The following is a 25,720-nucleotide window of genomic DNA, read 5'->3' as shown; positions in this document are numbered from 1 at the left end:
AAAAAGATATTCTTTACAAATAATAAATAATTCACAATTGTTAAAACTATAATCCATATATTATAAAAAAAATTCTATCCCTTCCATCCCATAATCCATAAGTAAACCAAACTACAAAGCCTTCAGGAGGGAAATAAAAACCAGGTTATTTGAAATATATCAAGACAAACTCCTGATACAACCAATAACCTCACTCCATCAAAACCGTGCTAGGACCTTAACCCGCGGAATAGCTGCTACTGCCTCCTTTTGAGCAGGTGGTAGATTTTCAGCTAGCACGCACTATAGCACGCGCTAATCCGGTGCATGCGCTAAAACCGCTAGCGCGGCTTTGTAAAATGAGCCCCAAATGTTCCAACCAATAAATAGCTTCCCTGTACAGTAATCTTCCGGATATGACCAGAATCTCATCCTTTTGTAATCCGCCGAGAATCACAAGGTATCGGCGGAATAAAAGAAAGTAATGGAATGTAAATAAAACAACCCCCCCTGTGAGCGCTCTCTGTCTTGTCCTCAAAATGGGCATGTTTCTGTTTTAGACTTTCCTAAGGGTGTGGCCACAGAAGTGGAGGGACCTGTCTTTCCTGATCTTAATGTTTTGGAGCCCGAAAGCCTTATATGACCCAAGGTGGTCTCAAGGAGGAGAAAATGCTGTCATTGAGCTGAGTGTGGGACCACAACATGAGAAAGTTGCCAGAAACAGTTCTTTAATATGCTGGATCGATTTAGCCTGTTACAGGAGGAGGTCCTCATATTTTGAGCATGAAGAAGAATCTCCTTACCTTAAGATTGTTGTAGGCTAGATCTGTATCTTGGTCGGAAGCAGTTTGTTTGTTTGTTTCAATCACCTGAATGGAAAAAACAGAAATGGGTAGTTGAGGGCTCAGTAAAGTTTTGGACTGAAAGGTATCAGGACCAGTGATGTGCTAGTTACTGTAAAAAAGTAACTAGTTAGCATTACTACCGTGTTTCCCCCAAAATAAGACACTGTCTTATATTAATTTTGGGCCCAAAAAAGGCACTAGGTCTTATTTTCGGGAGGTGTTATTTTTTTTCATGTACAATGATTATCTCTCCCTTCCTCTCCTCCACCCCAATTCTTCCTATTTCCTTTCTCTCCCCCATATGTGTAGCATCTTTCTTCCCTCTCACCCATCCCCTTGTGCAGTATCTTTTATCCCTCCCCTTCCTCCCATCCCCTGTGCAGCAGAACCCTTGCAGCCTATATCCCTCCCTCCCCTTGTGCAGCAGAAATCTTTCAGCTTCTATCCCTCCCTCCTTCCCATCTCTTGTGCAGCAAAACCCTTACAGCTTATATCCCTCCCTTCCTCCCATCCCCCCGTGGAGAATGTTTTATTCCCTCCCATCCCCCCCACCGCCACGCAGTCCCCCTCTCCCTGCTAACCCTTTCATCTTTCCCACCCATCTGAACCCCGACCGCGAGACCGAAATACAGTACCTTTTAACAAACCATATCGTTGGCAGCACAGGCCCCATCGCGGCTTTCTCACGCCCGGGCGCTCCTCTGCCGTGTTGCTGATGTCAGCAACGCGGCAGAGGAACCCCCCCGGGTGTGACAAAGCCACGATGGGGCCTGTGCTGCCGATGATGTGGTTTGTTATAAGGTACTGTATTTTAGTTTCACGGTCGGGGTTCGAATGGGTGGGAGAGATGGAAGGGTCGCGGGGGGAGAGCTGCTGCCGGCGGCGACTAGGGCTTATTTTCAGGGGCAGGGCTTATTTTCGAGGAAACACGGTAGTTACATGGCACAAAATGTAACTAGTTACTGATTTCAGTTACCCTTCACTAAGGGGTCTTTTTAATAAGACACGCTAACTGTTTTAGTGCACGCTAAACGCTAAACGCATCCATTATATTCTAGGGATGCATTAGCGTGTAGCGTGCGTTAAAATGGCTAAGCACGCCTTAGTAAAAGGACGCCTAAATGTAGTTACTTTACTAGTTACTAAAAAAAATTAGGTAGTTAATAGTTACTTTGTTTATTAATTATAACTATATGAACATTACAACAAGTACTTTATTTTCAAATGAGTTTCTTATTGGCTCTGAGCATTAAAAGCATTTCAAAATGCTCACTGGTTAAACTATTCCTGCGTGGTGTATGAATCTGTCCACCAATGCTGAAGAGTCTCTCCACTGGTGTGCTTGATGGAAGGCTCATATTCTTCGGAATAGACATTTCATTCACACTTCACAGTTGGATAGTGCTGGAGACTGATAATTAAAGTTCTGAAGGTATAGCGTTGTCCCCTTTCTTTGATTTACAGAAGTGGAAGAAGCTGGTGTCTTCACAGGTAGATGGTGCTGCATTAGGAGTTGTGTTTGCAGAATCAGCCTGAGCTTGCATTAGCAAAATATTTGGCACGAGCTCTGGCAGCAACTGACTGGATCCATCGCAGCTTGAATTGTGGATGTGAAACATTTGCTACAATTAAATCATCCTTACCTTCAAGCGGACCAAAGCGCTTAATGATTCCATTCATTAGATCATCCAACAAGTGGGCTGGCAAATTTAAATGAAGGCCTGATGGAGGTAAGATGTGCACACAGGGAAGAAATTATTGGCAGAAGAACTCCCATGAAACACTGGTCTTCAGCCTGCAGTGTGTCCAATGCCATAGCAATTGGTTTCATCACCTTAATATACTCTGCCATGAAAGCAATTTCATTTGAGCAGAAAGCTGTTAGGGAAAGCTTCTCACAAATGTCATTGAGCACAGTTTCAGACTTCTCCACACTTTGCCAACAGTATAATAGAATGAATTCCATCTAGTAACATTTGGTACAGCAAGTGTAGTTTCTGAAGTCTCATACATTATTTCAGCTGCCTGTGGACTTTTACTGCACTTGCTCCAGAAGGCGTTGCATTTCACCAAGATTCTACGGCTTAACGTCTTGTAATTTGCATCTTCATTGGCCCTTTCTGAATCAGATACAGCAATCAAATTCATTGTGTGGGTACTACTACGATGGTGAGATGGAAGTGCATACTCTGTTGCTTCTGCATCTGTTTGGTTGTCTAGGATGTCTGCAATGTTTGTGAAGGTCACCTCTCCATTGTCAATTCATGACAACTTGTGTTGGTTCTACGACCGTTGTTTCTGCTTCTGAGAACTCTTTGAACTCCTTAAAGTTTGATCTGTTGTCAGTAACTGTGCAGAGAACTTTGTCAGTGATACAAAATTTGGAGTGGATTTTCTCGAGCATGGATGCAATCAGATCGAAAGTATGTCGTCCTCACAAACGTGAACATGTAGACTTTCATTCCAATGTGCTGATCTCGATTCAGTGTACAGTAACTCCAAAAAAGCTTCTGTTATGGGATGGCCATATGTCAGCTGTTGTGCAGACTTCAGTCACATGTGACAGCTTATTATGAAGGTCGTCTGTCATCTTACGATACTAGTGCTCAACGTGTCCAGTAAGAGCCTTATGAGTCAATACAGTTTTGCCTGGTTGAAGACCAATGACCAACTCAATGAATTCTGGTGACTCAACCACTGAGAAGGCTTGCACGTCCCCAATAACAAAATTCGTGATGAGATCATTGACCCTTTTCTGTGGCACAATGATGCCCCCGTTACTGCTCTATGAAGCAGCCAAAGTTTGTTGTTTCTTTGGCAGGGATTCTGATGCATCCAATTAAGAACAGCTTGCCAATCTCTTCAATGAAGGCAGCTTATCATGCACAGTCAGGTGGACATTTTGCTGATGCTTCTTAAGATTTGCTGTAGTATTGGTTGCACAACTGTAGGTCTGCTTAGAAGTCGGCAGACAAAGTTTGCAACGTATATGGATATTTCTGCTGTCTGACCCTACTAGCATTAAAAAAAAAAAAAATCAGTGAAGACTGATCGCTCAAATGAGCTTACGTTGTGATTATCATTTTTCTCCATTGTGGCCTTACTGAGGGTTAGGCCGCAGCCAGCATTCATCCCCTCATGGGTCGCCCAGAGTCCCAGTTTCCCATGACCCTGACGAGGTGCTTTTCCAGTCCACAGGTCTTTGTCACTACATGGGTAGTTACTGCAATGCAGTGTAGCGAGGCAAGAGAAATGAATTGAATTGGAGGTTTAATGAGTAAACTATTGTATATAGCAACCCTTTGTACTGTTATATTATCAATTGTACTCTCCAAAAACAGTACGTCAAAGCATATTTATTATAATTTTTAACTTATTCATTGGTCTTCAGAAGTGCCAGTATTAGCCAAATGATTTCAGTGGCTAAAATACTATATGGCACTAGCCTCTTCATTAGACCCGTTATTTTGTATAAAGTGCTTTATAGTGCTTTAATACTTTCAATACCTCAGTAAATATATAGATGATTCATCTGAAAAAAACTTTCAACTTATCTTTTGTTTTTCTGAGTTTTCCTTTGTCAATAAATATCGGGAAGGGACCTGTCATTCCGACATGTTTCGCCCGAAGGCTGTTATCAAGAAAAAGTCCCCCCTTCTGATTTAGCTCCAAACCATACTGATCATTAATGATTAAAGATGCATCTTTGTCTCAAAATCGTTAATGATCGGGATGGTGTGGAGCTAAATCAGAAGGGGATACTTTTTCTTGATACAGCCTTCGGGTGAAACATTATACAAAATAACGGGTCTAATGAAGAGGTTAGTGCCATATAGTATTTTTAGCCACTGAAATAATTTGGCTAATACTGGCACTTCTGAAGACAAATGAATATGTTAAAAATTATAATAAATATGCTTTGAAGTACTGTTAATGAGTAAAATAGCACAAATGGAAATTTGTTTTCAATTGTTTTGCATGCTATTTAATCAGTAACGCGAAAGTAACTAATACATTTTGTTAGTAGTTACTAAAATAAAGTAACTAGTCGATCATACAAAAAAGTAACATTGATAGTTACCTAAAATATAACTAATTACAGTAACTAGCTACTACCCAGCACTGATTCTGGACACAGACTATACTTCTCCCTCCGTATTCGCTGTGATAGGGGATTAACAGAACCGCAAATACTGAAAAACCGCGAATAACTTTTTTTATATGTTATTTGCTGTTTTCTATTAAAAACTATCGTGAATATGGTGAAATCGCGAATAACATGGTGGGAGACCTGGCTTGTTTCTGAAGGTGAGCCAAAACAAAGTGCTGGGAATCAGCGATTTTCTTTGTAAACGCTTGGAATCAGCGATTTCCTCTAGGCAACCTATAAACCAGGGCTGCCCAAGTCCGGTCCTCGAGATCTACTGGCAGGCCAGGTTTTCAGGATATCCACAATGAATATGCATGAGAGAGATAACATAAGAACATAAGCAATGCCTCTCCTGGGTCAGACCTGAGGTCCATCATGCCCAGAAGTCCGCTCACGCGGCGGCACAACAGGTCCAGGACCTGTGCAGTAATCCTCTATTTATACCCTTCTATCCCCTTTTCCAGCAGGAAATTGTCCAATCCTTTCTTAAACCCCAGTACTGTACTCTGCCCTATTACGCCCTCTGGAAGCGCATTCCAGTAGTCTACCACTCTTTGGGTAAAGAAGAACTTCCTAGCATTCGTTTTGAATCTGTCCCCTTTCAACTTTTCCGAGTGCCCTCTTGTTCTTTTATTTTTAGAAAGTTTGAAGAATCTGTCCCTCTCTACTCTCTCTATGCCCTTCATGATCTTATAAGTCTCTATCATATCCCCTCTAAGTCTCCTCTTCTCCAGGGAAAAGAGACCCAGTTTCTCCAATCTCTCAGCGTATGAAAGGTTTTCCATCCCTTTTATCAGACGTGTCGCTCTCCTCTGAACCCTCTCGAGTAACGCCATATCCAAGAAGGCAGTGCAGGCAAATCTTTCTCATGCATATTCATTGTGGATAACCTGAAAACCTGGCCTGCCAGTAGATCTCGAGGACCAGACTTGGGCAGCCTTGCTATAAACCGTGAATAATCGAAACTGCGAATACTGAAACCGCGAATATGGAGGGAGAAGTGTATATTGTCTTCTGAGGCAGAGATCAACCTAATGCATCTGAATTATAACTTGTGAGCCCTGGTTTAAAAATATGACTCATTAAATCCAAAATCCAAATCCAAAGTGTTAATGTAGAGGGGGGGGGAGGGGTGGGCTTTGTTTGAATCGTGTGAGTGCTTGGTTATATAGATCAGTGATTCCCAACCCTGTCCTGGAGGAACACCAGGCCAATCGGGTTTTCAGGCTAGCCCTAATGAATATGCATGAGAGAGATTTGCATATGATGGAAGTGATAGGCATGCAAATTTGCTTCATGCATATTCATTAGGGCTAGCCTGAAAACCCAATTGGCCTGGTGTTCCTCCAGGACAGGGTTGGGAACCACTGATATAGATAAGCTGGATGTATGTCAGAGCACCAGCTATGGTGTTCTTTTGTAGAGAAAAGCTGGCAGAACCCCTAGCTCTGTCACACATTTTGAAGACCTATAATTGCAAATATATTTGTCATTGTTTGTAAAGGAGGTGATTTAAAAAAAAAAAAAAAAAAGATGCACGTTTGCATGTGTAAAAAAATATTTGCATTTGTACATCTGCAGGTACATATAGGTAGTGTCTTCAAACAGGGGCTACTTGTGCATATAGGCAGTGACAAGTACAGATTTAAAGGAGAGGTATAGGGCAGGGTTTGGGTAGTTCTGTCTAAGATATGTGCATTTTGTGTTTTAAAACAGTAATACATAAACATCCAGGAAAATTTCACTTTCAGTATTTACATCTGATCCGAGTCGCCCACAGTTCTCCGATACCTTCTTTTTTTTAGACCCTGGGCTTCAGCATAAAGTCTGAGAAGGGGGGGCAGGACTGTGCTCAACTCTCTGGGGTTCAAAACCACCTCAAATTCAAGTTTTGGTGGACAGTTCTTAATCAGCTCCCTGCTGACCTCCACATTTCTAAAATCCACCTCTTGCATGTAGCACTATTTAACATGTGCAAACTTCGTAGTGATTCTAAAATTGCTCTCTCCATCGGGCCTGTGCTTCTCTGCCTGCATTATAATGTATTTTAGAAAAGGCTCAGAGTCCCCTGAGAATTTTATAAATCAGGGCAACCTTTATTCAGAGAGGGCTGCATGAATGCACAAGAAAGAAAATGAACAAATGTCATATAAATCACTGCCAACACAACTCAATGTGATAACTGAATGAACACAAATTACCAGCAGACTAGTTTGTTCCTGTACGCTTCTGTCTTTCCAAGCAGTTACCAATACTGTGAAACAAGTCTTGTCCCGTTGTATCTTTCAACAGTTCCACTGACAACAAAACTCTGCTTAATGATATTTGTGCAGGCCGTTTTCTGCGTGTACTTCCTATGGTCTCGTAGGCTGTATAAAATTCAATGGCAAGCTATAAGTTAACATAAGAACAGCCTTACTGGGTCCGACCACCAATCCAGGTCACTAGTATCTGGCCAAAACCCAAGGAGTAGCAACATTCCATTTAGAATCCTAAAGAATAGCAAGATTATGGAATCCCAAAGAGTAACAAAAGATTCCAGAACCCCCAAAGAGTAGCAACATTCTATGCTACCGATCCAGAGCAAGTCCCCCCCCCATGGCTTAATAACAGACTATGGACTTTTCCTCCAGGAATTTGTCCAAACCTTTCTTAAAACCAGCTACGCTATCCGCTTTTACCACAACCTCTGGCAACGCGTTCCAGAGCTTAACTATTCTTTGAGTGAAAAAAAATATTGGTTTTAAAAGTATTTCCCTGCAGTTTCAATTGTGTCCCCTGTTCTAATTTTTTTTTTATATGCACAGCCCTAAACATCTGTCCTCCCCCTATACGCCTTAGCTGTTCTCTAAATTGGCTGTGTTCTATGACCAGTCAAGCACTGAGAGTGTAATTTTGCTGTATTCGCTGTAGACAGGTTTGCCTGTAACTTTTTCATTTTGAACCATTAGTGTGTGTAATAACATGAGCCTGAAGCATTTATGTAGCACCATCCGTATTGAATGCTGTACATCAACAGCTGAAATGTTGTGTCGCATAAAGCTTATAGACAACATTGGAGAACAGGGAGGTTAAGAAACACACTGAAGGTGACACAATGGGTAGTGGAGTGGAGCCATGTTCTCCACAAATAAACCACAATGCAGAGAGATTAGCAGGGAGCGGATCCTACTGTAAAATCTTCAATCCATTTGCTTTGCTTGCGATTTTTACCTTCACGTTAAAACTATTGACCAGAGATGCCAAATTACCCAGTCCCGGCCTGGAAAATTTGGGACAGGGATATTCCTGGTTTTGACTTTACATCCCAAAGCAACATGGGATTCGCAGGGCCTGATTCTGCCTATTGAAATCACTGCTAAGTCCCACAATGCACCGGGATGAGGTGGTCAGAAATCCAGGACTGTCACAAATCTCCAACCTGGAACTGGATAACTTGGCATTTCTGGAAGGGTAATCACAGTACCTTCCATTGTAAAAGATCAGACTCCATTCTACATAACGTCACACTAATATCAAACGAGTCCCCCACTGAATCAGACCTTAACAGAAATCTCCGAATCTAAATGGCAGATGAAATTTAATGTCGACAAGTGGAAGTTGGAAGGTGGACAAGTGGAAGCTAAAATGATCTAAATAGAAACATTTCATGCTGCTTACCTTCAGAGATAAGCCGTGATTTCCCCTAGGTCTACTTTAATTATTTATGGACTCTTGTCTCCAGAAATTTGTCCAAATCTTTTTTTTTCCCTGTGGTAAAGAAGTGGTGTGTGGGTGACTGTGGATACCCATATGGGCATAAAGAGAAGGGAAGGTGTTTGGGGAGAAAAGGCAAGATTAGAAGAATATTGACGATGAATGAGTGAGGCAACTTGGAAACTCCCACAACTAATATCAACCTCACTGGTTAGGATTCGATAACAGAATTGCACAAGAGCCCTCAAAGTGTCCACATCTACGATTGTTCTCAAATCCTGGCCTTCTGGTTAAATGTAGCTGGTATGCTTACTGCTGTATTAACTGTTGTCTTTTTTCAAAATATTCAAATAAAGACTACAAACAGTACGGTATATGTTTCATTTTTACTTATCCTTTAATGCAGTGTCTCTAGCATGCCCCGACGTTTCGCCCACAAGGGCTTTCTCAAGGGTTCACAGAGGAGCTCTTATCTCAGCGTCCTCTCTGCTCTGGGCATAAAGAGAAGGGAAGGTGTTTGGGGAGAAAAGGCAAGATCCCTAGGGATGATGCATTAAGCTTAATGTACAGACCGAGGCCTGAATGCACAAAGCTAAGCTAAACTAAACCTTAAGTTTGTATACCGCATCATCTCCATAAAGATAGAGCTCGGCACGGTTTACAGGTAAATTCAATAAATGAGGGAAGGACATAATGAGAAATTAGAGGTTATGAAGAGGATAGCTAGCTTTATATTTTAAATAGATAGCTTTACGTTTTGGAGAAAAACCAGGTTTTCAGATGCTTTCGGACTAATTGGAATGAGCCCAGGTTCCGCAGTGGGGCAGGGAGGTTGTTCCAAAGCTCAGTGAATTTGAAGAAAAGGGATTTCCCTAATTTACCTGCACACATGACGTCTTTTAACGAGGGGAAAGATAGTTTGAGTTTGCGGGCGGATTTGGTAGTGTCAGGTCTCGAAGAATTCCAGGATAGTGGAATTAGGGGAGGAAGAATAACATGTAGGATCTTGAATGTTAGGCTCTGGCACCACAGTAAAAAATATCATTGTGGGAGCGAATTTTTTTTTTTTTTTTTTTTTTTTTACTGGCGATGCTCAGCACAATAGCATGCAAATGATAAAACCAGTCTTACTTGCAAGGAAACCTTTTGTGCATCAGGGCCTGAATCACTAGGTGTCCAACCCTTTTTTAAATCCAGAGCAAGGCGACCAGATTTTCCTTCAGGAAAATCAGAACCCATGGCCACGCCCCATAGGACCGCCCAGTTCTGCCTTTTTCCTGCCCTGTTCCGCCCTCCAGCCCTACCCCTAGACAGCATCCACACAGGCCTGGACATGACGCAATGACATTGTGACATCGCCGCATTGCATCCGCGCATGCGCGGATGCCCCTTCCCGACGCGATTATGTCGGGAAGATTTTCAAAACCCGGACAAAGTGCCGGGTTTTGAAAAGCCGTCCGGACCCCCAGACATATCTTTAAAAGGAGGACGTGTCTGAGGAAATCCGAACGTCTAGTAACCCTATGCCAGAGCAACTGTTTGTACCACATTGTCTGGCAACGAGTTCTAAAGCTTAATTAGGCAGCAAGTGAAAAAAAAAATTTTTCTTTTATTTGTTTTAAAAGTGACACCCCGCCTGCGGATGGGTTTCAGACATCTTTCTTTTCAGTGGGTTTAAAACTAGAATTTAACTATCTCTTTACTGAATCAGAAAATGAGTGGGGCAAATACATCTTAAATAATAAAATGCTAGCCGCGCATGCGCACTTGCCTCAAGCGTGTTCCATGATCCCTTTTCTGTCGGGATGTGGCAAGACAAGTGCGCATGCGCGCCCTTCCCTGCTCTCCACATCACAATACGGCCCTACCGGAACATGGCGAAAGAGACAGCCAGGACCGAAGGAGCCAACGGCAGAAATCTCAGGTTGGGGCAGCTCAGCCTCTTCAGATCCCGCCGCTCCTCCTCTTCGGGCAGCAGGCTTCTCTCACGCACCCATCGCCGCCGGCCGCCACAGGCGCAGCGAAACTGGAGCACACTTCCCCCCTCCCCTCAGAGCACACCGCACCACGCTGCCCCTTCACAACGAGGAGAGGGATCGCGGCCGCTCAGCGCCCCCACCGAGGAGCCCAGCAACTTTCCACTGTCCCGGGACCCGAGTCATTTGCCGCCCCCCTTCTTCCCTTACCGCGGGCTCGACTGCCGATTTAAGCAGCGTGTGCAACTGTCTTAACACGCTGCTTCGGGCCCTTCTACTACCCTGATTTGCTCCGGACGTGCCAGAGTAAATCAGGGCAGTAGAAGGACCCGAAGCAGCGTGTGAAGACGGTTGCACACGCTGCTTAAATCACCATGTGTAGTCGGGCCCGCGGGAAGGGGGGGCGGCAAAGGACTCGGGACCGCGTTTGTAGTCGCGACTGTGGGAAGGGAAAGGGGGTAGAGGAAACGCTAATGCTACTGCACAGGGAACTGGTGTGGGGGGAGGAAAATGGAAGGGGGAGGGAATGCTGCTTTGGACAGACAGACAGAGGGAGGAAGGGAGACAGAAAGACAAGAAGAAAGACACAGGGGCAGGTGCACAGGGAACTGGTGTGGGGGGAGGGAAATGGAAGGGGGAGGGAATGCTGCTTTGGACAGACAGACAGAGGGAGGAAGGAAGACAGAAAGACAAGAAGAAAGACACAGGGGCAGGTGCACAGGGAACTGATGTGGGGGAGGGAAATGGAGGGGAAGGGAATGCTGCTTCGGACAAACAGACAGAGGGAGGAAGGGAGACAGAAAGAAAAGAAGAAAGACACCAAGAAGAAAGACACAGGGGCAGGGAGATACACAGAAAGACAAACAGACAAAGAGGGATAGAGACATACAGAAAGAAAGACAGCAGGAGTCGCGTCAGGAGGGGTGCGGGATGCCGCAGAGGGAACTTTTCCAATGGGTGCAACTGGGCGGCTGTCGGGAACCTCTGATCAGGGGCAGAGGTAAGTGTATCATAGGGATAAGAAGGAGGAGGGGGGAGAAAATGGAAGGGATGCCTACTGCTGGACAGGGGGAGAAGTAAAGAGGTGCTGATGGACAGGGAGGGGTGAAGAAAAAGGAACGGAGGCCTAATGTTGGACAGGGGGAGAAGGAAGGTGCTGATGGACAGGGGGGAGGTAAAACAAAGTGAGAAGGGCTGCTGCTGCATAAGGAGAGCTGTGAAGGGGAGGTGGTGGACACAGGGGAGGTAAAAGGAAGGGAGAATGGACAGGGGGAGCAGGCAAGGGGTGGTGATGGACAGCCAAGGAAAAAGAAAGAAAGAAAGAAAGAAAGCGGCTAAGCAGAGAGAGAGAGAAAGAAATAAAGACAGACACACACACATATATTCTAGCACCTGGACAGCCGAGGAAAAATAAAGAAAGAAAGAAAGAAAGACAGAAATAGGCTAAGAGGAGAAAGAAAGAAAGAAAGACAGACATACATCTATTCTAGCACCCGTTAATGTAACAGGCTGAAAAACTAGTCCTACATAATATAATAACATATACCATTTGTTCTATAATTTGTTATTAGACTTCAAAACCCAACCCCCCCCCACCCTCCAACAATATATATAGTAAGTAGGGAAAAATGCAAATTATTCATTATAATAACTTATTAATGGGCCCCACACAATACAATTTTGGAGGGTGGGTTGGGGTTAAATCTTCTTTTTGAGAATTTGTAGTTTCAAGTGATGTTGTATTTTGATTGTTGATTTTCTATGCACTTGATGTAAAATTTAAAATGAATAAAGATATATAAAAAAGATATATAAAAAAAGATATATAAAAAAGAAATTGAGTGGGGTTCCTGACTGTCATTTGGCTGAGCTGAAGTCATAAAAATCACATGGCTGAGTGCTTACAGAAGGAGCGGCCATTAATTCATGAAAGGGAATAAAGTTTGTGAGTCCAAATGGATGTGGAGATATAAAATAAAAAGAAGCTTGATCAGAATAAGGAAAATGGAAATCTGTTCCCCACGAGTTCAAAGAGAGAAAATAGCTGGAGATTCACAGTGATCCCAGGTTAAATAAAGGAAGTGATTAAGGATACAGAGTTATATCGGACAAAGTGCTGGGTTTTGAAAAGCCGTCCAGGTAAATCTGGATGCCTGGTAACCCTATTCCTGATAGTTCTAGCTGAAATGGAAGATGGCCCTCTAGAGGTGAAATTCTATCACTTGTTGATATAGGGCTCTTTTCAGAGCTGGTATATCTGAGTGCAAGCAGGTGTGTACTCCTAGAGGCTCTTCTGAAGAAAGAGGAGCAGCCCTGGGGAGCCTGAAGCTCAGGGCAAGAGGAGTTCTTAGAAGCTGGCTCAAGGCAAGTGGCCTTTAGGAATAGCTCAAGGCAGAAAGGCACAGATGCCCTGTTAAGGGTTGGTAATCTCAACCTCAGCATTGAAATGCCCAAGAAGCTCCTTTTGAAGACCCCAAGCCCTTTGAAATGCAATTGGCACCAAGGGCCCAATAGAGAGACACTAGCCTCTTGGTTGAGAATTCTCAAGCACCATTCTGACTTTATTTATTTTTATTTTCCCCTTATTTTCTTACTCCTTCTACTCTGTCTTATCTATCTATATCAGACATGGGCAACTCTGGTCCTCGAGAGCCGGAATCCAATCGGGTTTTCAGGATTTCCCCAATGAATATGCATGAGATCTATTTACCTGCACTGCTTTCAATGAATATTCATTTGGAAAATCCTGAAAACCCGATTGGATTTTGGCCCTCAAGGACCGGAGTTACCCATGTCTGATCTATATGCTCCATCTTTGCTTATACCCTAGGCTGTTTATTAAATTGTTTTATCGCATATAGCGTTGACATTGTAATGTCGCATATTATGCCATATTTTGTGTTGCTATTTTTACCGCTGACTTATTCTTGCTGTACACCACCTTGAGTGAATCCCTTCAAAATGGTGGTAAATAAATCCAAATAAATAAATATCCAAGTGGATGAAAAGGGATCCAGAACGTATGCCACTGAATGTAAGTATGTACACAGTACACTAGGTGGCAGCAGAGCACCAGCAGTCCTTTACAAGAAAGAATTAAAGTGGATCCCCCAAAAACCCCACTGACTCAAGGTAGGCTGCGATATATTTATAAAAAAACGTATCTTGCATGAAGATGTTGCCATACATGAGTTTTTGGGGTTTTGTTTTGTCAGCAGCACTACAATGTAGAGATCAGTTTCAAGAGGATCTAAGTCAGGGTTAAATTTAACATCTCAGCAGGCATTTATTTTCAAAGCCTTCAATCTAGGTTACTAACTTAGTTTCACTTTAGTGAGCCAATTTCTGGGTGGGCTGGAGATAAAGTTAAGTAAATAGTGTTTATATTCAGGGTTAGCTATCCTTTTTGGCTAGGGTTACCAGACGTCCGGAAGGAGGACATGTCCGGGGGTCCGTACAGCTTTTCAAAACCCGGCATTTTGTCCAGGTTTTGAAAAGCTTCTATCAAATCGCTGTCGGGCAGGAGGGTATCTGCGGGATTGGGGGCGGGATGGGGCGGGGATGTTGGAACTGGGCAGGCCTGGGGGCGAGTCTAGGAGGGGTTCAGATTTTCCAAACGGTAACCCTATTTTTGGCTGGAAAATCACACCACCCGCATTAGGCCAAACGCTAAAGATAGGAAGAGGAGGAGGAATTGGTAGGTCGACTACCTCACCCTTAATTAGCTCGCCCACCAAAAATGACATATCAGGAAGTGATCCTGAAGGATTCCCTCTTTTTCAAGTAGGCAGGAGGGAAAAGCAAGTTCTCTTCTCTTGGTTTGTCTGAGGTAATTAGGGATTGTGGGGGGTGATATGGTTCTAAACTGTGCAGGTGGAGATCTAGGAGGAGCAAGTGCCATCAGAGGCAGGAGGAATTATTGTAGCAGTGGTGTAGCTAAAGGGGGACCAGGCCCACCCAGATGCCGCACACCTATGATTAAGGTTACCATATTTTACAAAGGAAAACCCTGGACACAACCATAGAAACATAGAAACATAGACCCCGCCCCCATTCCTCTCCAGCCCCGCCCAGTTCCACCCCCCCCTCCAGCAAGCCTCCTCTCTTCTGCGATGAGCTCCGGTCGCGTCTGGAAGGCCTGGAGCATGTACAGATGTGTATGACGTCATCTGCGCATGCTCAGAGGCCCTTCCTATGTGGCCGGAGTTTGTTGGGGCTTTCCAAAACCCAGACAAATGCTGTGTTTTGAAAAGCCAGTTCAGGAGCCTGGTCAGTCCTCTTAAAAAAGGACATGTCCACGTTTCATAAGAACATAAGAATTGACGCTGCTGGGTCAGACCAGTGGTCCATCATGCCCAGCAGTCTGCTCACGCGGCGGCCCTCTGGTCAAAGACCAGCACCTTAACCGAGACTAGCCCTAACAGTGCACGTTCTTGTTCAGCAGGATGTCTGGTAACCCTACCTATGAAGTAGCTGGTGGGGATCCCCAAGCCCCACCAGATAAACACTCCTGAAACCTCTCCCTCTCACATACCTTTAAAGAGCAGATCTTCACCACCAGTGAACAGCGTGACTGATACACACTGCTCATGCCAGCCCCATAGCCTTTTTTCTGATGCAACTTCCTGTTTCTGTATAGGCAGCATATTAGAGAATGACACAGGGGAAAAAAATTTATCACCGTTCACGCCCCGTTCCTGTGAACCCGTCCCTGTCCTGTCGTCCCCACGAATTCAGTCCCCGTCCCCACAAGCTCAGTCCCCGTCCCTGCCCCGTCCCCACAAGCTCAGTCCCTGCCCTGCAAACTGTCAGATCCCATCCACACAAGCCTCGAATAGTTATGATTTTATACTGAACTTATTTTATTAAAGTATAAAAAGAGATATTCTGTACAATTGTAATTTTATAAACACAAATAATACAGAGCAAGGATCAACAAAACCCCTTTCTCCCCTCCCTTTCACAAATATCCCCTCCACTACTGTGAAAACTGAACAAACCAAATTACCACAGAATGCTACATAGAAAAATCAAGCTAACAGAATACTTTAGTCGCACATGGCAGGAATAGTGTTAGGGGAGAGCAACTAGGGCAACTGCCCACTGGTCAGAGAGCCCTAAGCCAGCTGGAAGCTAAAGAAGCACAGCCTGGGCTTTGTGGTCCTTAGTTATGTCTAATACCAGCTCTAGCAGGATACATGTTTCAAATCTGAAATATTCTAATCACAAAATATAAAATGAATTAATTCTTTTCTATCTTTTGTTGTCTGGTAATTTTATTCTTCAAATCACATTGGTCTCAGGCTTTGGTTTTGGGTTCCTTCTGTCTTCATTGTGGCATGGCTGGTTTCTGAAGGTAAAATAGGTGCAAGAGGAGCTGGGGAGGAGATGCCGAGTCTGACACGGGCGCAATTCTTTTACTACAGGAGCAAGACTTTTCACCGCTCCCATGGGGCGATAAAAGGTCTTGTCCCCATTTCTGTGGTAAACCAGTTGCAAATTTCTCCATTCCTGCGGATTTACTGCGGCGACCATGGTTTACCACGGTAAATGGTCCCCGTGTCATTCTCTACATCGTATGTCTGAAGGAAGACTGTGGGGCTGTTGTAAACAGTGGGTATCGGTCTTGTTGCTTACTGGCGATGAAGATTTGCTCTTTAAAAAGGTATGCAGTTGTGGCAGTGGCAGGGGGAGGCTTCAGAGATTGGATCACCTGAGTGGGAGAGGGAGAGATGGTATTGTCTACGGGGCAGGATTTTTCTGCCCACTCAGCTTGGGTCCATGCCCACCTGAAATTGGGTGTGTGGCTACGCCCCTGTATTGTAGGCGAGGGGCAACCTCCACAAATATTTTTAAGTCAAGCAGGAGGAATCCTGAGAATGACTTCTGATCCATGTGAAGTGAAGTGAGATGGTATGTAGGGGTGGGGGAAAAGCTGTTAGCTCTCGGCATAAAACTGTAATTAAGGTGGGAAGGAGAGGGATTATTGGGGACTATAGCTTCATGTTTACTATTTCATTGGGTAAGATTTGAGATCTTGCCAGGTACTTGGCTACTGTTGGAAACAGGATACTGGGCTTGAAGGATCTTTGGTCTATTCCAGCGTCTTCTCCCCACTATCTGTTCCCCCATTTCCCTTCAGCATCTGTTCCTCTTCACCCTCCTTCAGCTTCTGTTCCTTTCCTCCACCATCCTTCCCTCTCGGCACCCCTTGCACAGCCCCCTCCCTCCTTCCTACCTACCCGAATCTATCTATATATCTCCCTCCCCCTTACCTTCGTGGTGCGTTTTGAGTAACTTCTTCACAAAGCCGTCAAAGCCTGCAAGCAGTAGTGTGTGGGTGTGTGCTTCTCTTCTGTGTGTGGGTGGGTGCTTCTCTTCTGACGTGTTCTGTGTTATTCTTGCCATTTGCGTGTGCTTATGCGCACGGTAATTAATTTTGAAAAAATTTTGTTTTTGGAGATGGAATGTCAGGGTGGAGGATTAAGTTTCAAGTTTATTAAGCTGGCCCGCTGGCAGACAGGTACAAGCGCCATATTAGCCAGAAACGAGCGACTTGCAGCCATGATTGTAGCTAGGAGAGCAAGCGCTATCGCGCGTGTGGGACAACCCGACAGCCACAGAATGGCGGCCGGAAGTGATGTCACTAGCGGAAGCCAGCTGAGCGCGCCAAGCCTGCCGGCCTATTTCGACCAATAGGACCTCTTAATGTCATTGTTGTGGGCAGTTTAGAGCTGTTCATGCTAGATCTTCGTGGGAAGTGTGGTAGTTCTATATTTTTTCCTATTTTTTAGTGCCGTTTTGTCATGCTGTTTCGCTCAATCACCAGCGCGCCGTGGCCGGCCTCTGGTAAGTACCACAATCAGTTTTTTGTCTGTATACCAACTGTCCTGCAAGGTGAGAGCAGTGTCTGCGGCGGGTGTAGGCTTTGTACATTTTTTTTCACTGGCTCTGCAATTATGGTTACTGAACAGGAAAGGAGAAAAACCTAAACAGTATATATGGAGGGATCAGAAGATTAGGACCAATACTGTCGGGATTCTGTTTCTAGTACAACAAAAGATGCAAAAAAAGTTATTGGATTATCATAGAGTTAAATACACTTTTCTTTAAAAGGATTTAGTTGTATTGTAGGGTCATGAAATAGTTAACTGTTGTTTAAAATATTGCTCTGGCCTACATAGCTGAAAACAGTGTATAATCTATTGACTGCATCTGCCTAAAATGTATGTCCCTACCTTACCACATTGTAAGCTGAATAGATAAGAGTTTGAGCCATGATGTACCCTGCCCTTCTGTACATTTAACTGTAAGAGTTAGATAAGTGTCCTGCTAGTGACCTGCTAGTGTGAGCTTAGAACCAATGAGTGTTAAGAAAAGTAACACGTGAAAAGCTTTTTCTAGAATTCAGTTGTATAGCCAGAAAAATGAATAAATATCTCTGTAACTTCCTGGTTTCGGCACTTCTGAGCCAGCTTGGAGCTCAGGGGTCCAGCATGCATGCTGTGAATAAAACTTGTACTTTCTTCACGCCTCTGACTTTGTGTGTCCAAGTGACCTTTCATTTGGCGCCCGAACAGGGACTTGAAGGTCTCTTGACCACTGGTTACTCGATTGGTCACTTGTTTCTGGTCCTACGGCTGATATGTCTGCTTAGCCGGCTGCCTTCCTTTTGGGGGGTTGGCAAACCTCAGGACGTTGGACCGCTTCAACTGACTTATCTAGTCTCAGTTTAAAGTACAAGAATCTGTATCTGTATCTGTACCTGGAGTGGCCACTATCTGGTAAGTGGGGATTGATCATCCCTATCCTGTCTCTCGTCTCCTGCCTAGTAAGCCACGTGATCTGTCGCTGAAAAGTTGTGGGAAAGGGATTCTAGGAACTGTTATTTTCTGGTTGAGTAACTGAACTGAAATCTGTTGTGTTTTGTGTGTTTGAGAGTGTCTGAGACGTGTCTTGAGGACGAAGCGAGTGTGGACCTGTTAGTACTGCGTTTCCCTAGCCCGGAGACGGGCGGGGCCAGGAATACAGGGAAGTGTTTTTGTCCTCCATTGCACAATGGGGGGATGTCTGTCTACCTGTGGGGATCCCTTGATATGTTAGCTAATTTTAAAAAAGGAATTTGTCTTTGATTATACTTAACAAATCAACCCTTATTTGTCTGTGCCAGTTAGAATGGCCGATATTTGGTATGGGCTGGCCCCCTCTGGCTCCCTGGAAGAGGACATAACTCGTCAGGTTTTTATGCATTCGTTTGCTGTCAGTTCCTCTTCCAGTCAGCCAATTTTTGCATTCCAATGGGAAAACCCTTCCACTGGACAAACCTCCTAAGTAACCTGGACCCGTCTACCCCAGGGCTTTAAAAATAGCCCCTCTCTATTCAGCACTGCCCTTGCTTCAGACCTTGCCAAATTCTTCCCTTCATCTGATTCCCAAGTCCTGCAGTATCCCGGGTTCTTTATGACTTCTGTTTGTTCAAATGTATCAGTGAAGTTTAAATTGTCAGTTGTTCACAGCATGAGAGGAGAGTACTTTTCCTTTTGTGCTGATAAGGGCCATGAAGTGTGTAGCACTTCCAATGTGGTTTCTCCTGAAACAGATAAGTGGTTTTGCATTTGAAGTTTTTGGCTATGTTATAAAATGTATATGCATATTCAGAAATGCATATAAACGAAAAATATGATTTCTGGAACTTATATTCCATGCTAAAAAGAAGTTCTTTGTCCAAATTTAGTAGTTATTTGTCTAAATTTAAAAGTTCTGAAAAGGACTACATCTGTAATTTGATCTCTTTGATCTTTAAGCAACTCTCTCTCCTTTGTGAAATTCTGTAGGAAGGGGGAGTAAGTCTCTACTGAGACCCATGTTGATTGTAAAAAAAAAATAAAAATGAACAATGTTTAAACTTGTGAGTACAGTAAAACTTTGGTTTGGGAGCATAATTTGTTCCAGAAGTATGCTTGTATTCCAGGGCACTAGTGTACAAAAATATACATACTTGTATTGCAAGCCCTTGCTCGTTTGGAACAGTCACTGCATTCCTGCAGCGTCATATAGAGAGGAACCATTGGCTCAGTTGTGAAAATGTGATGCTTCTATACTGTATGTACGTGTATTGCAAGACGTTGCTGGTATAGCAAGTTAAAATTTAATCATTGCTTGTCTTATAGAACACTTGCAAACCAAGTTATTTGCAATCCAAAGTTTTACTGTATATTCCAATCTTTGTTTTGTATTTCTGTATATAAAAAATGTAAGTTTAGGTATAACAATGTAATTTTTAGGAATGCTTTTGTATTGAAGTAAATATTTTTGCCAGTCAGCTGATAGTGAAGGGACTGCTGCTTTAGAGAGCGCTTGTGTAAGACTACCCTGCTTAGTGGGTGGATCCAGAACTGCATTTAGCTTAATTTTATAAGTCAGCTCTTTGGGGTAGGAACCTGATATAGAATAGGGATTGAGAACAATTCTTATGTGTTAGTACACATCTTAAGTTCAATTATTTTGTACCTTCTCTAATCTTTTGTAAACCACATAGCTCTTCACGGTATTGCGGTATATAAACTGTTATTATTATTATTTATCTGAGTCTTTCAGATAGTGGGTCTGCCTTTTAAATTTCCTGTGGCCATATTTACATTGATTTCAAGTATGCCTTCCTCGTGTCACCTACCTTGGATTTCAAATCTCCAAGGGTACCAGGTCCCTTCCTACACCGAGGTCCAGGCTGTCTGTAGTCTCCCTGTCCCTGATAACTGCAAGGCTCTGAGCACCTTTCTCAGTATTGCAGGATACTGTCCCATCTGGATCCCTGATTTCTCTACTATTGCTCGTCCTCTGTATGATTCCACCAAAGGCGCTGACTCAGCCCCTTTTGTCTGGACCCAACTTCAGGAGCGGTCTTTTCGCTGCCTCCAAAAACTTCTGACTCAGGCCCCTGCCTTCTGGCCCTTCTGCCCAAGAAGCTGAGCTTTATGCCCTCACTTTTGCCCTGCGCCACTCTGCCTCTCAGTCTTGCAATATATATATACTGACTCCAAATATGCTTTCCTTAACTTGCATTCCCATAGGGCCATCTGGAAACATCGAGGTTTCATTATAGCCTCCGGCCGCCTGATCCATCATGCTCCCCTCATTCTTGACCTTCTTGAGGCCGTACAACTACCCTCACGTGTTTCTGTTATGCACTGCCATGCTTACAGACGCGTGATGGACCTTGTCTCTCGTGGCAATGCCCTTGCCGACCACACAGCCCGAGCTGCCAGTCTCTGCCCCCTCTTTCGGCTCCTCTGTATACAATCATTCCTTTTCTGGATTCCCTTACACCCCAGTACGCTTCTCAGGAACAGACTTGGGCATGCATTATTTTGGGCCAGTCTGTCCTGAAAGGGGGGTGGATACAAAATGCGCCAATTCAAGTGCCAATCCAGACCCACACACTGATACTTCAAACGCAAGCACAGCGGGTACCCTCATATTCATTCCTCAACACCTGGCCCTCACGATTGTCAAAAGATGCCATGATCTGGCACACTCTGGAGAACCCGCTATGAAAATTGACTCTCAAGAGACATTTCTTTATCAATCACCTTGATCAGCTAGTCCGGAATATGGTCCGACAGTGTGTTGTCGGTTCTAGAATAAAATTCCCAATCAGATGACTGCCACCTCTTGGATACCAACCTATTGGAACAAATCCGATGCAGGTTCTGTCTGTAGATTTTACCCACATGCCCATTTCCCGTTCCCTCAGTCACTTCCTAGTCTTCACAGACACCCTGACTAGATGGGTCAAAGCCTTCCTTACTTGCACTGAACGCGCCAGAGACGTAACCAAACACCTCCTGAATAATTCCGTGCTTTGGTCTCCCTGTTTTTATAGGCAGTGACAATGGCCCTGCTTTCATTGCCGATGTTGTCCAACAAATTGCTCAGGCCCTCCAAATTGAATAGAAATTATATGCTGCTTACCATCCTGAGAGCTCTGGTCAGGTCGAAAGAATAAACAGAACTCTTAAGACCCTTCTCACAAAATGAATTGAAGAAACTAATCTGTCCTGGCCTGTCCTGCTGCCTTCTGTTCTTTTTCAGATTAGATGCATCCCATCTAAGCCCCATTTGAGCTCATGTCCGGCCGGCCACCACCCATTGTGAACCCAGATCCTGGTTCCTTTGCTACTCTGGGATCAGATATCCTCCAGAGTCAGGTCCAGTCTTTAGCTAAAGCCCTTTAAGAGCTCCACAAATGGGTCCTGGAAAGGGCCCCACTATCGATAGCTACACAAGTCCATGGGTATGTCCCTGTAAATACAGTATGGCTAAAACTTGGAAGTCAGACCCCCTGAAACCTAGGTGGATAGGTCCTTTTACTGTCCTAATTTCTTCTCTTACAGTTGTCAAGGTGTCCGGACATGAAACTTGGTTCCACTACAACACGGATCTTCAGCTGAAGCTTTCTAAGACCTCAAAAGTTCTGAATATTTACCACTGTACTTAGCAGGTGTTCTGAATATAATTCTTTATAAGTGTTTGAGTTTAATTGACTGCCTGTGGTTCACCACTGCCTTTAGCAAGTGTCTTGAGTATAACTGTTTGAAGTTTTCTAAGTTGTGCCTGAAAGAAAAATGAGCTTCCTATGTTAGTATATATAGATATGATATTTGTGTTGCCCTCACTTATGTTTCTTTCTTCTGTATTTTGTACTTAACAAGTGCAGCCCCTTTGCCTGATGTTTGTTTGCATGAAGGAGTTAAGTACAGAAAGTGTCAAACATTTGAGGGTATTTTCTGTTTCCAACCTACTGGTGATGAAGTTTTAAAGTGGGCGGAAATCTGCATTGATGATGTTGAGGGTCCACTTATCAACTAGACTCTTATTGTAGACCCCACTCACCCGGTGTCTTTGTATTGTGATACATGTGTGCTATTTGATGTTTCTCAAGGTCATGGTACTACCCCTAATTCAGTTTTGTGTGGCTCCCTAGATTGACAGCGTTATTATACCAAATGTGCTAAGTATATAGGTCTGTATAACCTGATGCCTTTAAGAACTGCCCCTATGAGGAAACCTTCACTAATGGTGGAGCCTGTCCTTTATGAGAAAGAATACCCCGTCTGCCTCCCTTACTATAGGTCCTAGCTCCGGCCCCTTGTGTACTACAGGCTACTGTAATCTCATGGTTTTCACTATCACTGACCCATATAACTGGAATGCCAATGTCCAAGTCCAGAAGGCCAGAGACTGCATGGCATTGTATATTGATGGTAAAAGGTGAGACTCAGGTACTGATGTATATGTCCGAATTGTATCCCACTCATATGCTCCTGTCTATCACTCTGTGGTGTTTCCCCAGTTTTATGAAATTATGAAAGTAGATACTAATATCCTGTAATCACTAGAAATCTGTTTATATAGTTTGCTGAAACTATAGGTCAGACTCTTAATGTTAGCAATTATTTTGTATGAGGAGGAACTGGTATGGGAGAACAGTGGCTATGGGAGGCAAAGCAGCTGGACATGTTAAACCTGACTTCACAGACCCTCACTTTTACGTTAGGTCCACGACCTTCACGATGGGCCTTGTGAACCTCCATTGTTGCTTCCCACTGTCTTCAGCCCTTCAGACACTGCTTAATGGAACTTCCTATGAATGATGGTCAGCTCCTGATAGTTGATACTGGCTCTGTGATCTGTTTGCCTACTCTTGATTGCCTGCTAACTAGACTGGTACATGTGTGCTTTGCATGATTCGTCCCAGCTTCTTCCCGATGGTGAACACCTGGGAGCCCCTATATTCAACACCAGAGGTCGCCAAAAGCGGTCTACTTCCACCAATTCCCTTAAAATAGGTGAATGGGGTGATGACTGGCCTGCAGAACGGATCATTGCTGCTTATGGACCTGCCACATGGACCGAGGATGACACCTGGGGCTATCGGACCCCAATCTATATGCTGAACTGCATTATTTGTCTACAAGCTATATTCAAACTGATAACTAATGAGACCACCTGAGCTTCGAATGCTGAAATGCACACTGCTATCTATCAGAACTGCCTAGCTCTAGACAGAAGGTGGTGTCTGTGGTAAATTCAACCTCTCCAACTGCTGCCTTGAACTTGAGTAAAGTGATTGAGAACGATGTGGATCGTATCACCAAACTGGCTCATGTTCCCTGACGTGACCTTACTGCAGACTGGATCTCTGGTACCTTCAGCTCCTGATTGCCCTCTGGTTCAGCATTGAAGATCATCTTGCTGGTTGCTGCCCTGTCTTCTCTGCTCCTTTGCTGCCTGCCCTGTATGGTCCCCATAGCCATAAAGCTGCTCCACTGAACTATGGACACTGTTGTCAAACGTTCCACTGCTGCATTGGCCCTCTCCCAGTATCGTCCCTTACCCACTGGGGACCCCGACTTTCCTGACCCCTAACTTTATTTTGTCAGGCTTGGCTCCTTAGGTACGCCAGCCTGAAAGGGGGGAATGTAGGGTCATGAAATAGTTAACTGTTGTTTAAAATATTGCTCTGGCCTACATAGCTGAAAACAGTGTATAATCTATTGACTGCATCTGCCTAAAATGTATGTCCCTACCTTACCACATTGTAAGCTGAATAGATAAGAGTTTGAGCCATGATGTACCCTGCCCTTCTGTACATTTAACTGTAAGAGTTAGATAAGTGTCCTGCTAGTGACCTGCTAGTGTGAGCTTAGAACCAATGAGTGTTAAGAAAAGTAACACGTGAAAAGCTTTTTCTAGAATTCAGTTGTATAGCCAGAAAAATGAATAAATATCTCTGTAACTTCCTGGTTTCGGCACTTCTGAGCCAGCTTGGAGCTCAGGGGTCCAGCATGCATGCTGTGAATAAAACTTGTACTTTCTTCACGCCTCTGACTTTGTGTGTCCAAGTGACCTTTCAGTATGAGTTTTTTTAAAATCTGATTCGGATGTGATAAGTATTGGGTATTAACATTACAGTACTCCCCTGATATTCGCGGGGGTTCCATTCCAGGAACCCCCGTGAATCTTGAAAAACCACGAATATGGTTTTTCGTGGGGGAGACTGGAGAGGACAGCAGGAGAAAACAGCCGGAGTGCCGGCAAGTGAAGGAATTCTCCTCTTCCTGTACTAAAGTCGGGCCTCACCAATCAGGAGCTGCCCTCTCCAGCTGTCCTCTCCTGGTTGGCAATTCGTGGTCGAATGACCGGGACTGTGAACCGCCGACCGCAAATTTGCAGGGGAGCACTGCATTTGTAACTGTAGTAATGCGGCTAGATTGCTATTAATTTTGACCTGTTCTCTCCTCTTTAATAGCGAGTGTCTTCACAAAATAGATTCACAAACAACAAGTGACTTAAATTTGTTGACCAGACAACAAAAGGTAGAAAAAATAATTTTATTTTCTGTTTTGTGATTATATAATATGTCAGATTTGAAATGTGTATCTTGCCAGAGCTGGCGTTAGACAGCAGGTATGAATTAGGACCTAAAAGAGGGAGGAAAAGCCTTTTTTAAATTTTGTTTACATCACAGAGCCGGCGTGGGGTTGGAGAGGTTGTAACCCTAGACTTCTACTAAGACTAAGGGATCTTTTTATTAAGGTGCGCATTTAGCGCATGCTAAATCAGTTAGCACAGTGATTCCCAACCCTGTCCTGGAGGAACACCAGGCCAATCGGGTTTTCAGGCTAGCCCTAATGAATATGCATGAGAGAGATTTGCATATGATGGAAGTGATAGGCATGCAAATTTGCTTCATGCATATTCATTAGGGCTAGCCTGAAAACCCAATTGGCCTGGTGTTCCTCCAGGACAGGGTTGGGAACCACTGAGTTAGCATACCTTAATAAAAGGACCCCTAGGTATCTTAATAAAAAATTCAGCCTGTGACTTAGCCTATGTTCGGCCCCTTATATGATTGAGTTTGACACCCCTGCATTAAGCCTATTTCTTAGCACAGTGTAGTAAAAAGGCCCCTTAGTTGCCTAAATGTAAGAGCATAGTTGTTTTTTTTTTTTTTTAAATATTTGGCCTCAGATGTTAACAATATACAGAGTACTTGTGAAAAACCCACATAT

General features: G+C 43.9%; 1 protein-coding gene across 2 annotated transcripts in view; it reads right to left on the bottom strand.

Annotated features, from left to right (window-relative positions):
- Positions 1-25,720, bottom strand: part of MYO5B (myosin VB) — a 690,137-nt gene that overhangs the window by 64,199 nt on the left and 600,218 nt on the right. For both annotated transcript variants that reach the window (XM_033934618.1, XM_033934625.1), the window contains exon 27: positions 783-848. In XM_033934618.1, coding sequence (XP_033790509.1) covers positions 783-848 — 66 coding nt within the window. The remainder of the gene's footprint in view (positions 1-782; positions 849-25,720) is intronic.

This window comes from Geotrypetes seraphini, chromosome 1 (assembly GCF_902459505.1).
Source record: "Geotrypetes seraphini chromosome 1, aGeoSer1.1, whole genome shotgun sequence".
Classification (NCBI taxonomy): Eukaryota; Metazoa; Chordata; class Amphibia; order Gymnophiona; family Dermophiidae; genus Geotrypetes; species Geotrypetes seraphini.
This window is presented reverse-complemented; position numbering and strand designations above follow the sequence as displayed.